At 45.3% G+C, this 22,715-nt stretch overlaps 1 protein-coding gene across 2 annotated transcripts in view; it reads left to right on the plus strand.

Annotated features, from left to right (window-relative positions):
- The first annotated feature begins 240 nt into the window (after positions 1-240).
- The window catches only part of DEUP1 (deuterosome assembly protein 1), a 113,237-nt gene continuing 90,762 nt past the window's right edge, over positions 241-22,715 (plus strand). The window contains exons 1-4 of one of the 2 annotated variants that reach the window (XM_073612997.1): positions 241-562; positions 11,821-11,878; positions 14,656-14,827; positions 19,895-19,990. In XM_073612997.1, coding sequence (XP_073469098.1) covers positions 11,871-11,878; positions 14,656-14,827; positions 19,895-19,990 — 276 coding nt within the window. In that variant the 5' untranslated portion in view covers positions 241-562; positions 11,821-11,870. Of the gene's footprint in view, positions 563-11,697; positions 11,879-14,655; positions 14,828-19,894; positions 19,991-22,715 lie in introns of those variants that run through there. The other variant, XM_073612998.1, reaches the window with a different exon arrangement.

Genomic DNA, 22,715 nt, shown 5'->3' on the forward strand with positions numbered 1-22,715 from the left:
TGAAAACCGCCCCAGCGTCAAGCTGGTTTAAATGCGACGCACGGAAATGCTCTCTGCCGCGCCTGCATAGGGTGTGAACGGAGCCTAACGCGCGTTTCCCAAAAAATACTGCGTGTGTCATTCAGGGGGACGGCGCACTAAATGGCACGTTCGCGCGTTTGCCGCGTCTTGCAACGCAGGTCTTGTCAGTGGCCAATCAGAATAATGCGTTTGAGGTGAGCAGCCCCTATAGGACAGCAGAGTGTCCTTGTAGCAGCTGAGATCTCCATCACACCTGGAGGAAAAAATTCCTTCCTGTCTGACAGCTGGCTAAACTTCTATCACCATGACAACCAGAGTAAACTGTTGTTATGTTTCAAGTCTCGTATGATTGGTGGAGGGGCGTGGCCCGGCTGTAGCTCGCCGCTGTACTGGAATGCAGGAGTGGGCGGGGAGATTGAAGAAACGGGCGGGGCCAAGGCTCAGAGCGGCATGAGTGGCGCTAAACAGTGAGATGAGTGATGTGATCTCCGGCCGATCGCTTATTCCCCGGAGAGATCGGCGGAGAGCACACACTGTACAGGTAGGAGAGCCACCCGGGGATCGGGGGATTTGTGCGATCTCCAGATACAGAGAGACAAGGTGTGCTAGAAACGGTTTGTATCCAATTAGTAATCATTGATTACTAATTATTAGTCATTAATAAGTATTGATTGGTTGCTGCTGCTTGTACAGAGATTGTACGAACAAATTGCAATTAACGAATTCAATTAACTAAAAAAAAAAAAAAAAAAATATATCAAATTTGAAAAAATGTTTTTCATTTTCTTTTTAAGTGATTGAAGCTGGCCATACACTGTACAACCTGATTGTACAATCTTCTTTAGCGTTACTAGAAGGAGGCACCTATTATTGATGATAGATCTAAGGCCAGATGCATTGCGTCCCTCCCCCTTGCGTCGGGGGGCCAATTCACGCCACAACAAGTGGGACAGCCCAATTATTTTGATGGTTTGCCAAACACACAGGAATGGGCAAGCGAGGTTCAGCAGGTGCGACTTTTTTTTTTTTTTTTTTAACATCGCACTGCACCAAGCCTCATGGTACTGCGGTAATCGTGCGTTTTGGTCCCCTGCAATGCACACACGTGTGGAGGTGCCATCAACCCATGTGTGTTCAACGAGGAAAACGCGTTGTGTTTCCTGCACTGTGATTGGTGTGAACGGGGCCCTTAGTGCTCCCCCAGGAAGGACAGGTGCAGCATCCAGCCCTCTGGAAGTCTATGGCGGGCTGCGACTGGATGTGGCTGAACGTCGTACCGGTTTTAGCCCCTCGTTCACACCAATGCGATTTGACCGGTTTAAAGTCACATGACAAGTTGCTCCCTGTTTTCGGGATTGGAACCGCTCAAAATCGCGGCGACTCCAGTCGCAGCAACTTTGAAAAAAGGTTCCTGCATGGCTTTTCTGTGATTTCATTGCAACTTGCATTGACTTCTATTAACCACTTGCCTACTGGGCACTTTTACCCCTAGGGTTGCCACCTCATCCCTTTAAACCCGAACAGATATGAATTACACGGGTTCTGAGGATAAATGAATGCAAATAAGGCACCGAGTGAGTTTAACCTCTTCAGCCCCGGAAGATTTTACCCCCTTCCCGACCAGAGCACTTTTTGCGATTCGGCACTGCGTCGCTTTAACTGACAATTGCGCGGTTGTGCGACGTTGCATCCAAACAAAATTGACGTCCTTTTTTTCCCACAAATAGAGCTTTCTGTTGGTGGCATTTGATCGCCTTTGCGGTTTTTATTTTTTGCGCTATAAACAAAAAAAGAGCGTCAATTTTGAAAAAAAAAACGCAATATTTTTTTACTTTTTGCTATAATAAATATCCCCCAAAAATATATATATATATATAAAAAAAAAAAAAACAAACATTTTTTACTTGGTTTAGGCCGATATGTATTCTTCTACATATTTTTTGGGGAAAAAAAAACGCAATAAGCGTATATTGATTGGTTTACGCAAAAGTTATAGCGTCTACAAAATAGGGGATAGATTTATGGCATTTTTATTATTATTTTTTTTTTTTATTATTAGTAATGGCGGCGATCTGCGATTTTTATTGTGACTGCGACACATCGGACACTTTTGACACTATTTTGGGACCATTGTCATTTATACAGCGATCAGTGCTATAAAAATGCACTGATTACTGTATAAATGACACTGGCAGGGAAGGGGTTAACCACTAGGGGGCGATGAAGGGGTTAAGTGTGTCCTAGGGAGTGATTCTAACTGGGGGGGATGGGCTTCAGCTCACATGACAGCGATCACTGCTCCTGATCACAGGGTGCGGTGATCTCTGTCAGGACATAAGCCAGAACGGGGAAATGCCTTGTTTACATAGGCACTTTCCTGTTCTGCGGCTCCATGTCACGATCGCCGAGAGACCAGCGGACATCGAGTCTGCCGGTCCCGCGGGCACGATCATGCTGTATGCGCCTGATAGCCCCGCCTCTTAAAGGGGACGTACAGGTACGCCCATTTGCCCACTGCTGCCATTGTGCCGTCGTATATCGGTGTGCAGCGGCCGGCAAGTGGTTAATTACCACCTTAATCAGCCACAGAACCTGTGTAATTAATATGTGTTCGGTTTTAAAGCGATGAGGTGGCAACCCTATTTACCCCCCTTCCTGCCCAGGCCACTTTTCATCTTTCAGCGCTGTCAAACGTTGAATGACAGTTACGCGGTCATGCATCACTGTACACATATGAGTTTTCTTTTGGTGGTATTTAATCACCGCTGGGTTTTTATTTTTTGCTAAATAAACAGAAAAAGTCTGAAAATTTTGAAAAAAAAAAACATTTTTCATAGTTTGTTATAAAATTTAGCAAATGGGTCATTTTCTCCTTCACTGATGGGCAGGGGGCGTATTATGAAATCAGTGGGCCTGTGTGCAAGAGCAAAAGTGGGCCCTAGGCATTTCGCTGCTGTGAAAAGTGGGCGTGGTTTAAATTGTGATTAACATTGGGCGTGGCTTAAAGGGGGTGTGGTCAGAGATGACTTGCATAGTTCAGAATGTGGTAATGTTAAATCAGGATTGTACAGTGCGGAGTGTATACAGGTGGGTAGTATGTGCAGGAGAAGAGTACGGTGTGTAAGGCTGGGCTCAGGCGTGTTCGCAACTCCACGAGCCCGCCAAGAAGCTGACACTGTACAGCGCTAATCACAAGAAGTGAGATATTTCCCGATCCGCGGCTGCACAGATCAGGAAATGTCTCACTGCCTGTGATTAGCGATGCACAGTGTCAGCTTCTTGGCGGGCGCGAGCGTGTGGAGTTGCGAACATGCCTGAGCCCATTCTTGGTGGTGGGTAGTATGTGTGGAGTGTACAGCGGTGGGTAGTGTGTGTGGAGTGTACAGCGGCGGGTAGTGTGTATGGAGTGTACAGCGGCGGGTAGTGTGTGTGGAGTGTACAGCGGTGGGTAGTGTGTGTGGAGTGTACAGCGGTGGGTAGTGTGTGTGGAGTGTACAGCGGCGGGTAGTGTGTGTGGAGTGTACAGCGGCGGGTAGTGTGTGTGGAGTGTACAGCGGTGGGTAGTGTGTGTGGAGTGTACAGCGGTGGGTAGTGTGTGTGGAGTGTACAGCGGCGGGTAGTGTGTGTGTGTGGAGTGTACAGCGGCGGGTAGTGTGTGTGGAGTGTACAGCGGCGGGTAGTGTGTGTGGAGTGTACAGCGGTGGGTAGTGTGTGTGGAGTGTACAGCGGTGGGTAGTGTGTGTGGAGTGTACAGCGGTGGGTAGTGTGTGTGGAGTGTACAGCGGTGGGTAGTGTGTGTGGAGTGTACAGCGGTGGGTAGTGTGTGTGGAGTGTACAGCGGTGGGTAGTGTGTGTGGAGTGTACAGCGGTGGGTAGTGTGTGTGGAGTGTACAGCGGTGGGTAGTGTGTGTGGAGTGTACAGCGGAGGGTAGTGTGTGTGGAGTGTACAGCGGAGGGTAGTGTGTGTGGAGTGTACAGCGGAGGGTAGTGTGTGTGGAGTGTACAGCGGAGGGTAGTGTGTGTGGAGTGTACAGCGGCGGGTAGTGTGTGTGTGGAGTGTACAGCGGCGGGTAGTGTGTGTGGAGTGTACAGCGGCGGGTAGTGTGTGTGGAGTGTACAGCGGCGGGTAGTGTGTGTGGAGTGTACAGCGGCGGGTAGTGTGTGTGTGGAGTGTACAGCGGCGGGTAGTGTGTGTGTGGAGTGTACAGCGGCGGGTAGTGTGTGTGTGGAGTGTACAGCGGCGGGTAGTGTGTGTGTGGAGTGTACAGCGGTGGGTAGTGTGTGTGTGGAGTGTACAGCGGTGGGTAGTGTGTGTGTGGAGTGTACAGCGGTGGGTAGTGTGTGTGTGGAGTGTACAGCGGCGGGTAGTGTGTGTGGAGTGTACAGCGGCGGGTAGTGTGTGTGGAGTGTACAGCGGCGGGTAGTGTGTGTGGAGTGTACAGCGGCGGGTAGTGTGTGTGTGGAGTGTACAGCGGCGGGTAGTGTGTGTGTGGAGTGTACAGCGGTGGGTAGTGTGTGTGTGGAGTGTACAGCGGCGGGTAGTGTGTGTGGAGTGTACAGCGGCGGGTAGTGTGTGTGGAGTGTACAGCGGCGGGTAGTGTGTGTGGAGTGTACAGCGGCGGGTAGTGTGTGTGTGGAGTGTACAGCGGCGGGTAGTGTGTGTGTGGAGTGTACAGCGGTGGGTAGTGTGTGCAGGATCATGTCAGTAGGGCAGTGACCGGTGTCAGCAGTTCTTTAGTTTTTTTTTTTGTTTGTTTTTTTTTGGGGGGGGCAGTGTGTCAGTAGAGCAATGAACAGTGCCAGAATTGTTTCATTATTATTGTTTTTTTATTTGTTATAACTTTTTACTATTTTTTTTCATAATGCTTTGGGGGGGGGGGGGGAATTGACAGTTGGACGGTGTCAGTCGTTTTTTGTTTTTATTAATATATATTATTTTTTACAATATTAATGTTTATTTTCTCATTTTTTTTCACGTTGTTTTGGGGATGGGGGCAATGGACTGTGTCAGTAGGATGGTTTGTATGTGTGTGTGTGTATGTATATGTGTATATGTATATGTGTATGTATATATATATATATACTGTCAGCCAGGGACGACTCATCTATAGGTGCAGGGTGGGTCAGAGCACAGTGAACACACTGCACCCATGGATGATACACCACTGATGAGTCTTCACTGATAGGTGGCACTGATGAGACGCCACTGGTGGGCACTGATGAGGCTGCACTGTTAGGTGACATTGATGGGCTCTGATAGGCAGCACTGATGAGGCTGCACTGATGGGCGCTGATAAGTGACACTGATAGGTGGCATTGATAGGCAGCACTGGTAGGAGGCACTGATTGCCAGCACAGATGGGCACTGTTGGGACTGATAACAGAAGCCAGTTATCGGCTTTCTTCTTCTGTCCTCAGACAGCGTGATGAGGGAAAAGCCGATAACCGTCTTGTGGTTACATCCTGTGATCATCTGTCATTGGCTGACAGCTGATCACGTGGTAAAGGGCCACTGCGATTGGCCTTTTTTCCACCGATCTGTGATCAGCTGAGTCCGGAGGACTTGGCGATCACAGAGCACGCTGCCCGTGCTGCAGGGGGGGCGTGTGGGCATCACGATCAAGGGAGGACATCCATGGACGCCCTCCCAGCATGGGAAGCACACGTTGTAGCTGTCTTATGGCTATAGCGCGGGAGGGAAGTAATTGAATGAAGTGGCATGGTGCAATGAAATCGGAGAACCAAATTGCACTGATCTGTGGCTTTCAAATCCACGCATGTACCAGGGCTTAAGGCCCTTCAGGGACAAGGTTTTCGATTGCTGAAGATCTGTGTTTCTGACTTCTAACCCCAAATGCACAGACGCGGGTACCACTTGGTGCAGCGTTCAGCCCTATCCAGCCCCAGCTTGCCGTAGACTTTGACAGGCTGCCTGCAGTGGAGCTGGATGCTGCACCTCTCCCTCCTGGGTGCAGTGCAGCTGAACATCCCTGAATGCAAGGGGCCTATGCACACCACCGTGTGTCGCACATAGGGCAGTCCATTTGCTTCAACAGGCTTCCCTATGCGCGTTTGTCGGCCAAAAGAAGTTTCTACTCCTTTTTGGGCAACAGGCTTCACACCATTTTTTAAAGGCACGTTTTGTCGTGATTGTTCTGCAAAATCGTACCACGTCTGGGGTGCCATTTTTAGATTAAGTGGCATCCAAACGTGCGCCACGCGCTTTGCAGCGATTGCCACTTGATTTGGAATTGCGGGCAGAATGGTGATGATTCCATATCACAAATGGGGCCTCAGGTAGCCCGTCGAGCTTTTCGGGTACTTTTTGGAGGAGTCTGTGTGATCTGCAGAAGCCAGTGGGGGGCATTCTGAATGGAAATTAGTGAAATCTGGATTTGCAGTAAATCTAAGTTTACATTAGCGGCAGGTCTTGCCACCCCTCAGAAAAGCCATCTGCTGTGAATAGCTTTTCAGAGGCGATTGATAGGTGGTCTCCATTTTTGGAGGCCTCTGTTTTAACTCTGTAAATGATGCATGCATGGCCCCGTTCACTTGAATGGATCACATTCGGCGACAGTACTGCCCGCCGAATGCAACAGGGGGATAATATTGGCCGTGAAGCATTATGGCTGTGACATGTGGCCACCCCCATCTGGTTGCCATTACAGATTAAGGGGGTGGTCAGATGTCAGTAAAAATGCAGCTCAACTGCCAGTTTTTACGGCTCCCTGACCACAGGTGTAGACAAGCCCTAAGGCTAGGTTCACATTACTGTGTGTCAGGAATGCGTGCAAAATTGTGCGCATTCCTGGTACGCAGAGGAAGCTGCTTCTCTTCAGCAAACGCCCAGGGGTGCCATTCATTTTTAATGACATCCCCCACACATCTTCACCTGGGCATGTTTACGCGCATGCCAAACCACATGGTGCCACTGTGGATTTTTTTAAGAAAAGGGTTGGGGACTTCTTTCCTCCGCGTTTCTCGTGGGTAGGGCAGTCCATTGAAATGAATAGGCTGCCCTATATGTGACGTGCCTACGCAAACACGCATGCATAGGTGTCACAGTATGCTGTCCAGTTCTGGGCACCAGTTCTCAGGAGAGAGAGTCCAGAGAAGGGCAACAAAACTAATAAAGGGACTGGAGATTCTCCGCTATGGGGAAAGACTACAAACATTGAACGTATTCACTCAGGAGAAGAGACGCTTGAGAGGGGATTTGATCGCGATATACAAATACCGTGCTGGTGACCCTAGCATAGGGGAAAAAAACTATTCAGTTATGTAGCACCCTCCTAGGTAGGTGCTAGAAGAGAGTATAGTTTTGGGGTCTTTGTGCTTACCAGGAAGATTGCCAGGTAAATTTAGAGTGCTCTCTGCCTACCAGGGAGCAGGATCTATTGATAGGGTCTGCTCATGGTGATCAGGTGCAGCTCAGCTTGTCTGAATGTTTCACACTGGTCCAATAGGGAGGCATATTGGACAGTGGGAGGGCACAGGCGTTGTTACAGCTCTAGCTATTGGCAGAGGAAAGTGCCTCATTGCATGCTGGGTGACTGTATAAATGCCAGGAGCACATGTGCTCGGGGTCTTCGGCTGGAAAACGGGGTCTCAGAGGGACGGGGTGGCTGCCCCTTTTCTGTAGGAGTTGCTATGCAGCCTTGGGTAGCTGACCATGAGGGCCTGAAAGTCAGAGAGAAGCTGAACCCAGAGGTCCTGCAGAGCTGACTGGAAGGGAGACACCAGGAAGGATCTGATTCTGCCTACAGGGAGTACAGATCCGTGTCTTTGGGGCTTGTAAGGGCCACCCCTTCTGCTAGAAGAGTCAGTGGACGGGTGTCAGTCAAGGGGATGCTAGAGAGTGTCCTGAAGATAAAGTAGTTGCATCAAGTCTGCTGCTAGAGAGAGCAAGAAGACCTAATTCTTCCATACGTGTGGCAGTATGGTAAAAGCCGTGTGTCTGCTTCCACAAATCTTCTTGTGAGGTCAAGTGAGAGTTGTCCTTATCTACTGTGAATCGTTCAGTTCACTATTACCTTCTCCCATCCAAGCTCCACAATAAATATGAAAAAAATAAATAAATACCCTGGACTCAGTGGCGACTGGTGCTCAAAAATTTTGGGGGGGGTGCAAACAAACGGAAAAATTCTGAACCCCATCAAATTTAGCCACTTGTGCCCCATCAAATGCAGTCATCACTTTACTAACCCCCCGCCACCCCCCACCCGGGCGCGCGGCTGGTTACATAGTTACATAGTTAGTCAGGTTGAAAAAAGACACGAGTCCATCCAGTTCAACCATAAAAAAAAAAATCGTACAATCCAATATACCCAATACTATACCCACAGTTGATCCAGAGGAAGGCAAAAAACCCCAGCAGAGCATGCTCCAATTTGCTACAGCAGGGGATAAAATTCCTTCCTGATCCCAGAGAGGCGATCGGATTTTCCCTGGATCAACTTCACCTATAAATGTCAGTACCCAGTTATATTATGTACATTTAGGAAAGTATCCAGGCCTTTCTTAAAGCAATCTACTGAGCTGGCCAGAACCACCTCTGGAGGGAGTCTATTCCACATTTTCACAGCTCTTACTGTGAAGAAACCTTTCCGTATTTGGAGATGAAATCTCTTTTCCTCCAGTCGTAAAGAGTACCCCCTTGTCCTCTGTGTTGACCGTAAAGTGAATAACTCAACACCAAGTTCACTATATGGACCCCTTATATATTTGAACATGTTGATCATATCCCCCCTTATTCTCCTCTTCTCAAGAGTGAACAAATTCAGTTCCTCTAATCTTTCCTCATAGCTGAGCTCCTCCATGTCTCTTATCAGTTTGGTTGCCCTTCTCTGCACTTTCTCCAGTTCCCCGATATCCTTTTTGAGAACTGGTGCCCAAAACTGAACTGCATATTCCAGATGAGGTCTTACTAATGATTTGTAGAGGGGCAAAACGATATCTCTCTCTCTGGAGTCCATACCTCTCTTAATACAATAAAGGACTTTGCTCGCTTTGGAAACCGCAGCTTGGCTTTGCATGCTATTATTGAGCTTATGATCTACCAAAACCCCCAGATCCTTCTCCACTATGGATTCCCCCAGTTGTACTCCCCCTAGTATGTACGATGCATGCATATTCTTAGCCCCCAAAGTTAGTGGTCCGGCGGCACTTACCGCTCCTCTCCTGCAGTGATGGGGCTCTCTTCCTCAGCGGCTTGGCGGCTCTCTTCCTCGGCGGCTGCGGGTCCTATGTCCGTTCGGCTTGTCTTCTGGCTTCCTCTGCCGTGTGTCCTAATGCTTTGGCCAATCGGGAGACAGGTCTTGCTGACGTGCCTGCTGATTGGCAGGGAGGAACGTGCGTGTGAAAATAGCGAAAATTAATTTATAATAATAAGCCACACAACAGGGTGTGATCGGGACGCAGTGCTGTGCGCCCCGAGCCCACCCTATTTTGAAGCCTATTAGAGCCTCTGGCTCTAATCATGTGCTTCAAAATACACACCCCCCCCCAGCAACTGTCTGCAGGTAATCAGAGGGAGGCCGAAGAAGTCAACACACAGCAAGCCCTATGGGGACAGTGCTACAATTAAAAGGGAATTTAAAAAGACATGCTGTCATTCATTGAAACTGGAAGAGAAGCAGTTTAACCTTAAGCTGTGTAGATGAGATCGGTAAAGATGTGGAATTCTCTTCCACAAGCAGTGGTATCTGCAAGGAGCATCAATAGTTTTAAAAACTATTAGATGGCATCTTAATGATCGCAACATACAAGGATATGGGAATTACTATTGACATAAGAACACATACACTCACACAGTTCAGTGCCCCCACGTTGTGGTGCGCTGCAATGCAGATGTGCAGAATGAATGTGTTTCTGCAGTGCAAAAATGTGATTGGGCCCTTAAAGGAGAAGTTTGGGGCATACAAAAAAAAAAAAAAATGAACCTACATACTCTGCTCCATGATACAACTGTCCCACACCGGCCCTAGGACTGAGAACTGGGTGATCACATGACCACTGATTGGTCAGTTCTCAGTCTGCCCGGAGCAGAGAACAGTGATGGTCAGTGACTACTTTCCGTTCTGCTCCTCCAGTGCTCACTAGAGCGCCAGGCTGGGGAGGGGGCAGGCACAGCTGGCTCCAGCTCTCAAGCGCACCTTGAAAGGTGGAGCCATCGGTCAGTGAGGCAGCCAATTGGATCCTGACAATATTGTCAGGATCCTTCCTGATTGTGGCACAGGTGAAAACCTTAATAAGTGGACCCCGCAGCATAATGCAGGTCCCATACAGTAACACTGCAGTAAAAAGGGGGTGGGCTTAATGCTGGATGTACACATAACCTGATTGTTCAGTTTCCTTTAGATTTACTAAAAATAGAGATGCACCAAAATTTTGGTGGCTGAAACCTTACGTTCGAAAATTGGTGTTTTCAGCATTTTGCTGATAAAGAAAAAGGTGCCGATTTATTGGCACCGAAAACACAAAACGACTCAACTGCATCAAAAACGTATAGCCTGGTTCACACCTGTGCTTTTTGTAGAAACGCACTACAGTTCATCTAACATGGTTTCCTATGGGAAACGTTCACATCTATGCTTTTTTTTTTTTTTTTTTTTTTTTTTTTTTTTTTTTTTTTTTTTTTTAGCCACTGCCCTTTTGGAAGGGGTCAGGGACTTTTTTAAATGCAAAACAGTGCTTTGTTTGCTTTTTTGGTTCAATAGACTTCAATGAAAAAACTGCAGAAAAGCATGTAGTGCGTTTTGGCCGTGATTTGTGTCTTGCATTTTGTTTTGTTGTTGGGCAGATTACAAAAATGCGAAAAACGCAAAACAACAAAACAAAATGCAAGACGCAAATCGTGGCAAAATTGCTGTAAAATCGCATGTGCACGAAACGCACTGCAGGAAACGACCAAAAGTAAACTGCATAGATTTGAACCGAGCCTTACACAGGTGTGTTATTGATGCGTTCTTGCTGTGTTTTCAATGCATTTCAAAAGGGGAGGTGCGTTTTTTTGATTTTTAACACCACAACAGAAGTGCATTGGACCAGTGAAGACATACATAGAATTTAAAGGGATGGATTTTTCTTGCACTAAAGGTGCCGATAATGGCCGACAATAAATTCATATTCATTTAAATTCATGATATTAATCAAAAAGTCGAACATAATACAATTATATTTAAAAATATAGTGTGTGTGTGTGTATATGTGTGTGTATATATATATATATATATATATATATATATATATATATATATATATATATATATATATATATATATATATAATATAATACACACACACAATCTCTTAAATTTTTTTTTTTTTTTTCTTTTTAAACTGTCATTTTTGGTTTTTCGCCAAACTGCATTTTCGGCATCAAATTTCCATTAAGTGCACCTCAAACTAAAACTGTAAAACCAGTACATTTAATTAATATCAAATCGGTTTGTCCCTTGTATTACAGAAGATTGTATAATCAGATTGCAAAGTCATGGTCAGCTTAACAGAAAGGGGTGGACTTTCAGTTTTTCACCTTTCAGCATATTTCGGAAGTGTTGTTTGACATTTTGAGGAGTAGCGGGACTTTGGCACTTGTTCCATACCATGTTGCAGCAATGCGGGGAGACTGATGTGAATGAAGTGTGTGGGATGGAGTGGGATTTCTGTATTATGCGGAATGATGCCGCGTTATAATGAGGAAAGACGATTATTTTATGGCTGGTGGTAGGAAATGAAAATGTGTCAGGAGCTGTACTATGAAGAATGAACTCATGGTGATCTCTCTTTGTGTCACAGGAGCCAAGTAAAGACTGAGACAATCCAACAGTACTTTGAGGGTACAAAGGATGATGGGGTAAGTAGCCCTCTACTGGTTTCTGTACTGTATACATGTCTGTAATGTATATACCCAAACTGGGATGTTGTGACCATGAGAGGAGCATGCCCAAACTGGGATGTTGCTGTCATGAGAGGAGCGTACCCAAGCTGGGATGACTCTACCATGAGAGGAACGTGCCCAAACTGGGATGTCGCTGCCATGAGAGGAGCGTACCAAAACTGGAATTAGCTACCATGAGAGGAGCGAACTCAAGCTGGGATGTCGCCACCATGAGAGGAGCATAGCCAAACTGGGATGTCGCTACCATGAGAGGAGCGTGCCCAAACTGGGATGTCGCTACCATGAGAGGAGCGTGCCCAAGCTGGGATGTCGCTACCATGAGAGGAGCGTGCCCAAACTGGGATGTCGCTACCATGAGAGGAGCGTGCCCAAGCTGGGATGTCGCTACCATGAGAGGAGCGTGCCCAAGCTGGGATGTCGCTACCATGAGAGGAGCGTGCCCAAGCTGGGATGTCGCTACCATGAGAGGAGCGTGCCCAAACTGGGATGACGCTACCATGAGAGGAGCGTGCCCAAGCTGGGATAATGCTACCATGAGAGGAGCATGCCCAAACTGGGATGACGCTACCACGAGAGGAGCGTGCCCAAGCTGGGATGTCGCTACCATGAGAGGAGCGTGCCCAAACTGGGATGACGCTACCATGAGAGGAGCGTGCCCAAGCTGGGATGACGCTACCATGAGAGGAGCGTGCCCAAGCTGGGATGACGCTACCATGAGAGGAGCGTGCCCAAGCTGGGATGACGCTACCATGAGAGGAGCGTGCCCAAGCTGGGATGACGCTACCATGAGAGGAGCGTGCCCAAACTGGGATGACGCTACCATGAGAGGAGCGTAGCCAAACAGAGATAGTGCAAGTGGTATAAGTTGAGCTGCGCATGCACAGCTCAGTTTTCATGCCGGAGACGACACCGAACAGGCAGGTAGGTGTATCTTATTGCAGAAGAGATATTGCATGTCTGTTTTGCAATAAAGACCTGCCTGCTTTCAGTTTGTGATATCTGAACTTTAGTTCCACTTTAAATCTAGGGGTGCCTCATGATGAATCATAAGAGGGCCAATGAGAGCTGGAGGTGTGTGTCTGTGTAAAGTGAACAGGCTTCAGCTGCCCACAGTTAAAATGGTTGCAGCCAGACTTGGTGAAGGGAGATTTCTGCAGCATATTTGGCAAGTACAGAATCGCAGTATATATAAAATAATATGCAAAGTGGTTGGAGGAAAGCTTCAGAGTGGCAGAGATGGTTTTTATTACAAATTATGTGAGCCGACTGCAGTTCCTCTTTAATTTCTCTCATTAGTGGGGTTCATGTGTGCAACACGAGGACAAACCTAAACAATCTATACATGAAGTACCCTAATAGGCAGACCCTTGCACTACAATGTTGATGGTAGATCTATAGGATATTTTACCATCAGATTGTATAGTGTGTGGTCGCATTCCTGCCTCCTCTAATCACAATGCAGGGTTAATAGCCCTGCATTGTACATGATGGTGCAGAGAGTTGCCCACACTCCAGAGCTTTGGGGAGAAGAGAGTGCTGGGGCAGAGCTTAGAGTAGGTAATGTAATTTCCTCCAGTTAGACATAATATGCATTTAAGTACAAAAATTGATTTCTAGACAAATAGATATGCTAATCAGTCCATGTGATGTGTGAACTACATGTGCCAGCAATCCACAGTGCAGATCCACTGCTCCAACGCCACGGATACTCTGCCTCCCTACCAGACGGTCTGACCCCAAACCTTAGAGGTCAACAGCGCCTATGTACAGGGCAATGCCTGTCAACTGCCAGGTGGCCTTAAGGTGAAAGATGGCAGCTTCCCGAACTTCCAGCCCTGAATTTTAGCCACAGTAGCCTTCAATGTTAAATCCTTGAAAGCAATGATTAATCTGCACCAATGCTGGCTCCAGTAAAATACCAATTGGCATTAGAGAGAGCAAAGAAAAACTATAGTGCATTAAAGTGATTGTAAAGGTAATTTATTTATTTATTTTTTTAAATAACATATCATACTTACCTCCATTGTGCAGCTCGTTTTGCAGAGTGGCCCCAAACTTGCTCTTCTGGGGTCCCCCGGCAGCTCTCGCGGCTCCTCCCCACATCAGATAACCCCCTAGGAGAAGCGCTTCCCCGAGGGGGTTACCTTGCGGGCACGCTCCTGAGTCCAGCATTTGGCGTCCCCCCCCCCCAACCCCCCCCCCCCCGGGGGTCGCGTCATTGGATTTGATTGACAGCAGCGGGAGCTATCCAATCAACAGCCGAGAACCCTGGGTCAAGTTCGAGGGTTCATGTAAGTAAAACTGGGGGGGGGGGCTGGGGGGGCCGGTCACTGACAGGTTTTTTTTCACCTTAATGCATAGGATGCGTTAAGGTGAAAAAACACGAAGGTTTACAACCCCTTTAACCTTAAACATAACCTCTATATTAGGTACGAATTATACTCACAAGAGACAAAGATAAAACGACATATAACAGAAAGCACATTGCTAAATCAAGCGCGCATGCGCTCTGACATCAGCAATTAAGCTCCGAACTGACGTGTTTCGTCTGCATAGACATTCTCCAGGGGATAGCAATTGTTGGAATAGGAAGCATTTGGAAATCTCTCTAGCTGTGATATAGCCAGCAGTAACAACGTACGAGAAGTACTAAACCTTCCCCACCTTATCAAAAACATAATGTGTTCGGTAAAGTCTCATTTTAAATTCTGCTTTATCCCTCGATGTCCCAGTGATTTAGCCTGTGAAAACGATCTGGAGGAACTGATGAAGCAGATTGACATTATGGTGAACAGTAAGAAGGTGGAATGGGAGAAACAAGTGCATGTTATGGAGCAGAAGCTGGAGGTGCGGGATCAGGAGCTGATCGGAGCCAGGGGGGTGCTGGATCAGAAGGACTGCGAGGTAAGGGGGGGGGCAGTGGGCACAATCAATATATGGGGGCAGGATTACTGTGAAGTATTCTCCCGTCTCCTTACCCTTGTCATATAGAACTAAAAAACAAAGTGTTGTTGACACTTCTCTATAACAGAACAGAGTGATTTCCAATATTGTATCTGTAGATGTTCATGTTTTATGTTGACTAATAGAAAACCAAACTATATTTTAAGTGTTCATTTTATTACAGCTATTTTTATAGCGCCAGCAAAGTGGAATGGCGATACTTTACTATAGAAATCATGACCCTTCCTGAAAATGTTAAGAACAGCCAACCAACATCTCCAACCCATAACCACTTCAGCCCTGGAGGGTTTTACACCCCTTAATGACCTGGCCATTTTTTTGTGATGTGGCACTGTGTTACTTTAACTGACAATTGCGCGGTCGTGCGACATTGTACCCAAATTAAATGAATGTCCTTTTTTTCCCACAAATAGAGCTTTCTTTTTGGTGGTATTTGATCACCTCTGTGGTTTTTATTTTTTTGCACTATAAACAAAAAAAAGGCCGACCATTTAAAAAAAATATATATATATATTTTTTACTTTCTGCTATAATGCATATCCAGTACATTAAAAAAAAAAATGTATTTCTTTATCAATTTAGGCCAATATATATTTTAGCTACATATTTTTGGTTAAAAAAAATCCCAATAAGCTTATATTGATTGGTTTGCACAAAAGTTGTAGTGTCTACAAACTATGGGATATTTTCATGGCATTTTTATTTATAATTTTTTTTTTTTTTTTTTTTTGGCGGGACTGCGACATTATGGTGGACAAATTGGGGACCAGTGACACCAATACAATGATCAGTGCTAAAAAAATATGCACTGTCACTGTACTAATGACAATGGCAGGGAAGGGATTAACATCAGGGGCGATCAAAGGGTTAAATGTGTCCCTAGGGGGTGCTTGCTAATTGTGTGGGGGTTGCTCTGACTGGGTGAAGACAGAGATTGGTGTTCCTTAGCAGGAACACAAGATCCCTATCTTCTCCCCCTGTGATCTGCCTTGTTTACATGGGCAGATAGCTATCCTGCCTCTCCCGGGAACGGTCACGGGTGGCCAGGGACATCAGGTCCACCGGAGCTGCTGCTTGGCATCCCCTGTGTCCAATCAGCGTGCGATCGCACTTCCGGCGGCCCACGTGCTCCCCCAGTGGCTGTTGCACGAAATGACGTACAGGTAGGTCGTTTCACACAATAGAGCCGATCTGCCGCAGTACATCTGCAGTCTCCAAGTGGTTAAAGTGGTTCTAAAGCTTACACATTTTTTTTTTTAGCTTAATTCATTTCTTGCATTAACCCCTTTCCCGCCCATGCTATAGCCGAATGATAGTTACAGTGCAGGCTTACTTTGCTGGGAGGACGTCTATTGATGTCCTCCCATGATCGCGCTGCCCGTTCACCCCCTGCGGCGCGTGGGTGGCGCACTCTGTGATCGCCAACTCCGTCAGACTCAGCTAACAGCAAATCAGGGTAAAGGGCCAACCACAGCGGACCCTTTACCACATGATCAGCTGTGTCCAATGACAGCTGATCACGGATGTCAACACAAGCCGGTTATCGACTTTTCTTTCCTCACACCGACAGCATGAGGAGAGGAGAAGAGAGCTGATAACCGGCTTGTGTTAAAGGGACATCAGCACTGATTATCAGTGTCCTGATTATCTGTGCAGTCCCAGTGCTGCCAATCAGTGTCCATTAGTGCCTCCTTATCAGTGCTGCCAATCAGTGCCCATCAGTGCAGCCTCATCCGTGCACATCAGTGAAGGAGAAAAATGTTTGCAAAATGTTATGTGTCCCAGTGGGGCGATTTCCCTTTACTTTTTGTCCCATATGAAAAATGTGTCTTGTTTTTGAACGAGTCCCGCTGTCTGTGTCAATGGACGCAGCAATAGGGGTTAAGGAGTGGACACGTATAGAAGCGGCTTCCCATGGGGGGGCACTGGACAGATAGGAGGAGCCAGGAGCGTCGGTGGGGGGGACCCAAGAAGAGGTGCGGAGCCACTCTGTGCAATTACTTTGCACAGAGCAGGTAAGTATAGAAATGTTGTTTGTTTGTTGTGGGGTTTTTTGTTGTTTTGTTTTACATTTGTATATCCTTATAGATAACCCCTATGGCAGTAGTTTAGAAAGGATGGCATTGGGTTTACATCCACTTTAACACACACTCCTTCTCCCTTCCTATTGGCTAGTAAGCATAGCTGGATTTCAGCCCAGCTCATTTAAAGCGGTAATAAGCCAAATCTGTCAAAAACTACAAGCAGGCAGCTTTTTATTGCAGAAGAGACCTGCTAGGTTTCTTCTGCATTAGCACGTACTTACCAGCTGTTTGCAGTGTTCTATTGAATGTACACTGAACTGTACATGTGCCGCTTGGCATACATTCCTGGCACACTCCAGCTGGGCTAGAATGGCTGTGCGTATGCGGATGACATCCTACCCAATCAAGAAGCCAAAAACCTCTGGAAGCAATGTAAACAAGGCAGAGCACTGTCCTGTCAGTGGGGAAGTAAAAGGTTTTCTTTCCCTGCAAAGCAGGGTATAAAATTGAATACTTCCCTTAGACCCCTTTCACACTGGGGTATTTTTCAGGCGCTAAAGGGCTAAAAATAGCGCCTGAAAAACGCCTCCCCTGCATCCCCAGTGTGAGGGCCCGAGTGCTTTCACACTGGGGCGGTGCACTTGCAGGGCGTTAGAAAAAGTCCTGCAGGCGGCATCTTTCGGGCGGTGCAGTGAATACATGCCCCTCCACCACCCCTGCCATTGGAATCAATGGGCACCGCTGCCGAAGCGCCTACGAAGTGCTTCGGCAGCGGTGCTTTGCGGGTGCTAGTAACCCTTTATTCGGCCACTAGCGGGGGTTAAAAGCACCACGTTAGCGGCCGAAAAATCGGTAAAGCGTCGCTAAAGCTAGCTAACGCCCCCCCACCCCAGTGTGGGTGTGGCCTTAGTGAAAGCACCACACAAAGTAGGGAGTGACCGATTATCGTTTTTTCGGTGCTGTTACGATACCGATATTTCGGGCACCTCTCAGGCCAATATTGTGTGCCGATATTCTGTACATTTAAAAAAAAAATGTACACTTCCTTTTTTTTCCCACTGTTATTGCTGTCACAAGCAATGTAAACATCCCTTGTGACAGTAACAGGCAGTGACCGGTAATCTTTATTGAGGGATCGGTGGTCTATAAGACCCTAAACCCCTCCTCTGCACTTGAAACTATTCAAAACATCAAGATCTGCGTTTTTGAATACTTTATATTTTTTAAAACTGGCGCCTTTTAAGATGCCAGTGATCTGGGAAGTGATGTCATGACATCACTTCTGGGTTACTAGATCACAGACGAACGAAGCATCGGCTTGTTTGGGTCTTCGGCCAGCCCGCGGACGTGCCGGCTGGTGGCTCGGGTATCCCGGTGGGACAGAAGAGTCCGGGTGACCGGCGGGAGGGGGAAAACCCCTCCCGCTGCTTGTAATAACAGCCAAGCGGCTGCTGAACCGCATCAATTATTACAATAAAGCCGACCGTCCGCTCTAAATTGTTTTTTTTTTTTAATTGAAGATAGATGGCTGATACTGTTCTAAATTGGTTTTTTATCTGAACATACGGAGTACAATTGTTTGATGTATGGAGGATTGAGATCATTACAAGTTTGCTGCTACAATCTATTTCTCTTATGTACTTTTATCTGGATGTTTTAGTACGAAGATTTATATATGAACATTTTTAGTAGTTTTATTGGTGGGATTTTGATTTGGTATTACTTGTCATTTATTTGAATTTTATGCTTATATGGAAGTTGATTATTAGCGCACTTATAAATATTATATTACTTTTTTGTTTGTTTTTTTTTGTTTTTGTTTTTTTGTTTTTGTTTTTTTGTTTTTGTTGTTTTTTACCAAGAATATATAGCAGAATACATACATATTGGCCTAAACTTATGAAATATAGATATGTTTTATAGCAAAAAGTAAACAATGTTGTTTTCTTTTATATTTTTTTTTATTGGTGGTCTGTTTTTGTTTATAGCGCAAATAATAAAAAACACAGAGGTGTTCAAATACCACCAAAAGAAAGCTCTATTTGTGGGGGAAAAAAAGGCCATTTTTTTTGGGTACAGTGTCGCACATCCGCACAATTGTCAGTTAAAGTAACACAGTGCTGTTTAACAGAAAATGGCCTGGTCATGAAGGGGGGTAAAGCTTCTGGAGCTCAAGTGGTTAAAGGGTAACTCCCTTTCTACTTTCGTGGGAAAAAAAATAGCAAATTAAAAAAAAAAAAAAAAAAAAAATTATATAGCATGTACAATTTGCGACACAAGTCGCCTTGTTTTTAAAAATTATCTTTCTTTTTCAATCTGCAGCGCTGTAATATTATGTAAAATGCAATATGGCTACCTAGAGGTGTTCTGTACACAGATGGTGTACAGAACACACCCAGATATATAATTTCCTGCTAGTGTTGGCTCACTGATTTTCCCAAAAGCACTAAGATACAAGTCAGATTTTTGGCATCCCCTGCAACAAAAATGTCATTTTATTTGGTGAGATACTCCCAAAGAGAGAGCATGTCTAAAAGGATGCAGAGCCTGCCACTTGCCTCATTAGAGCCCTGCAGGTGCAGCAGCTGATTGAATATTATAAAATCACTCCCATTAGATTCACTTTACACATGGACACAGCCAGCTATTTGTTCAGAATAACAAAAGGTAGGAATCTACAGCAATGTACATAGATCACCCGGAGGGGAATGGTGTGGTTTTTTTTTTTTTTTTTTCTCAACAAAAGTAGAGTTACTCTTTAAGGCTTCATGTACGCGGGCCGTTGTTCGACCTCTTCTGAACGATTTAACTTGACAGCTAGAAACCGGTGTCTAAAAACGGCCGTTTAGCCCCATTTAAATAAGCTGCCAAACAGCAAGCACAGCTAAAATATATACTGTATGTGTCGTGCTTGGTATCCGCTGTGGAAGATGACGGCAGCAATATGTTTTCAAACACTTAACATTCTTTGTGTGACTGACAGATCCGAATTCTCTCCAAGAAGCTGGAAATAGCCGATCGTTCTCGAGAAGAAACTGTTGAGAACTATGAGAAGCAGCTTGAAGCCTTGAACTCTCAGGTGAGGCCTTCACTTTTTACTATGATGATCTGAATAGGATGTCACTGCAGATGTGCCAGATGTGTAGTCTACAGGCTGTACTCCAGGGATCCGTGTGATGGGAGACTAATAGATCTCAATGAAGTAATAAAAAGTCCTGCTATAACATTTTTTTTTGGATAGAGTGTGAAAGGATTACACCACATACCAGTTTTTTTTTTTTTTTGCTGTCTGTGTCCCATTGGGGAGCTTTCCCTCAACTTCCTTTCCTGGAGAACTAACAGGAAGTGAGAGGAAATCTCTCCAAAATGAAGGGAACTCTCTAAGAATGTTGTCACCTATCAGATTTCTTTCCGCTCTCGTTCTGGTGACAACTTTTAAAACTTTGATTACCCACTTGACCTCCGGAACATTTACCCCCCCCCCCCTCCTTTCCTGACCAGGCCATTTTTTGCGATACCGCACTTCGTTATTTTAACTGACCATTGCGCGATCATGCGACGCTGTACCCAAACTAAATAGATTTCCTTTTTTCCCCACAAATAGAGCTTTCTTTTGGTGGTATTTGATCACCTCTGCGGTTTTAATTTTTTTGCGCTATAAACAAAAAAAGGCCGACAATTTTGAAGGAAAAAAAAATATATTTTTATTTTCTGCTATAAAACATATATCTAATAAAAAAAAAAAGTGTAAAAAAAAAATGAATTTAATCATAAATTTAGGTCAATATATATTCTACTACATATTTTTCGTCCCAATTAAAAAAAAAAAAAAATCGCAATAAGCATTTATTGATTGGTTTGCGCAAAAGTTATAGCGTCTACAAACTATGGTGTGTATGTATGTGTGTGTGTGTGTGTGTGTGTATGTATGTATATATATATATATATATATATATATATATATATATATATATATATATATATATATATATATATATATATATATATATATATATATATATATATATATATATATATTATACATTTTTTTTTTTTTATATTGTAAATAAAATATAATTCTTTACCAGTAATGGCGGCGATCAGCGACTTATAGCAGGACTGCGATGTTGCGTGGACAATTGGAAACTAACTGACACTTTTGACACTTTTTGCACTGTCACTGTACTAATGACACTGACTGGGAAGGGGTTAACATCACGGGCGATCAAAGTGTTAACTGTGTGCCTAGCTAGTATTTTCGTGTACTGTGTGGGAGGAGATTTTACTAGGGGAAGGCATAGATCCATGTCTTTGCTTTGCAGGAACACAGGATCCATGCCTTCCCTACTGACAGAATGGCAATCTGTCTGTGTACAAAAGGATCAGTGGGTGTCGGGAGACATTGAGTCTGCGTTAACCGCCCATCGTCGGCTCCTGCTGTGAATAATCACAGTGGGTGTGAGCTGCCAGCGGCACACATTTGCGCCCACTACCTGGAAGTGCGGAATCATATACATGATCCTGCGCACAGTGGCTGCCTGTAGCAGTAAAACTGCTATAGGGCGGTTGCTAAGTGGTTAACCAGCATTTTTCTTGTCTGAACTAAGGTGACTAGCACAGAGAGAGGGCAAATCTCTCCAGCGGGGACACAGACGCCAATAAAAGCTTGACAGGGGTTCATACCCTTCCCCACTCTATGCACAACTAAAATAAAAGTTTGACTATACAATCGCGTGCTCCTACGCTATACTCTTTAACCACTTCAATACTGGGCACTTTCCCCCCGTTCATGCCCAGGCCAATTTTCAGCTTTCAGCCCTGTTGCATTTTGAATGACAATTGCGCGATCATGCAACGCTGTACCCAAACAAAATTTTTATCATTTTGTTCCCACAAATAGAGCTTTCTTTTGGCATTATTTGATCACCACTAGGTTTTTTTATTTTTTTTAACAAATAAAAAAAGACCGAAACTTTGGGGGAAAAAAAAGTTTTTCTTCGTTTTTGTTTTGAAAATGTTGTAAATGTAAATGTAATGTAAATGTAAATAAGTAAAGTTTCTCCTTCACTGACGAGCACTGATGAGGCTGCACTGATGAGGCTGCACTGATGAGCACTTATGATGAGGCACTGATAGGTGGCACTAATGGGTACTGATGGCACTGATGAGGAGGCACTGATTGGCATCTCTAATGGGCACTGATTGGCATCCCTGGTGGGCATTCTTGGTGGGTCCGATAAACGGCACTTCCTGGTTATGATGTGATCAGCTGTGATTGGACACAGCTGATCACATGGTAATGAGCCTACGTCATAGGCTGAGCCATAGTAATGAGCCTTCGTCATAGGCTGAGCCATGGTAATGAGCCTTCGTCATAGGCTGAGCCATGGTAATGAGCCTTCGTCATAGGCTGAGCCATGGTAATGAGCCTACGTCATAGGCTCTTTACCGAGATCGGGGATGCAGTGTGTCAGACTGAGGCACCCACACAGCTCATCCTGTTGGACATCCTATGACGTTCAGTCAGGATAATGGAACCACTTTGCGGCCGTCATATTGCTATATGGTTGGCGGGAAGTGGTTAAAGATGAGCTTTGCATCTCAGTAATCATTAATGCATAATTTTAAATGAATAACTGAAGGCAATTTTTTTGGGGGGATAGAATGTAGAAGGATTTGAACATCTATTAGATTTTTATTGCCATCTGAGCCCCCCTTAGGCAGGTTCATCCACCCTATTTGTTCTGTTTACCGTTTGCATTGAAAGTGAATGTAAAAGAAAATCCCAAATTTTGGGTTGTCCC

Source organism: Aquarana catesbeiana, linkage group LG02 (assembly GCF_042186555.1).
Source record: "Aquarana catesbeiana isolate 2022-GZ linkage group LG02, ASM4218655v1, whole genome shotgun sequence".
Lineage (NCBI taxonomy): Eukaryota > Metazoa > Chordata > Amphibia > Anura > Ranidae > Aquarana > Aquarana catesbeiana.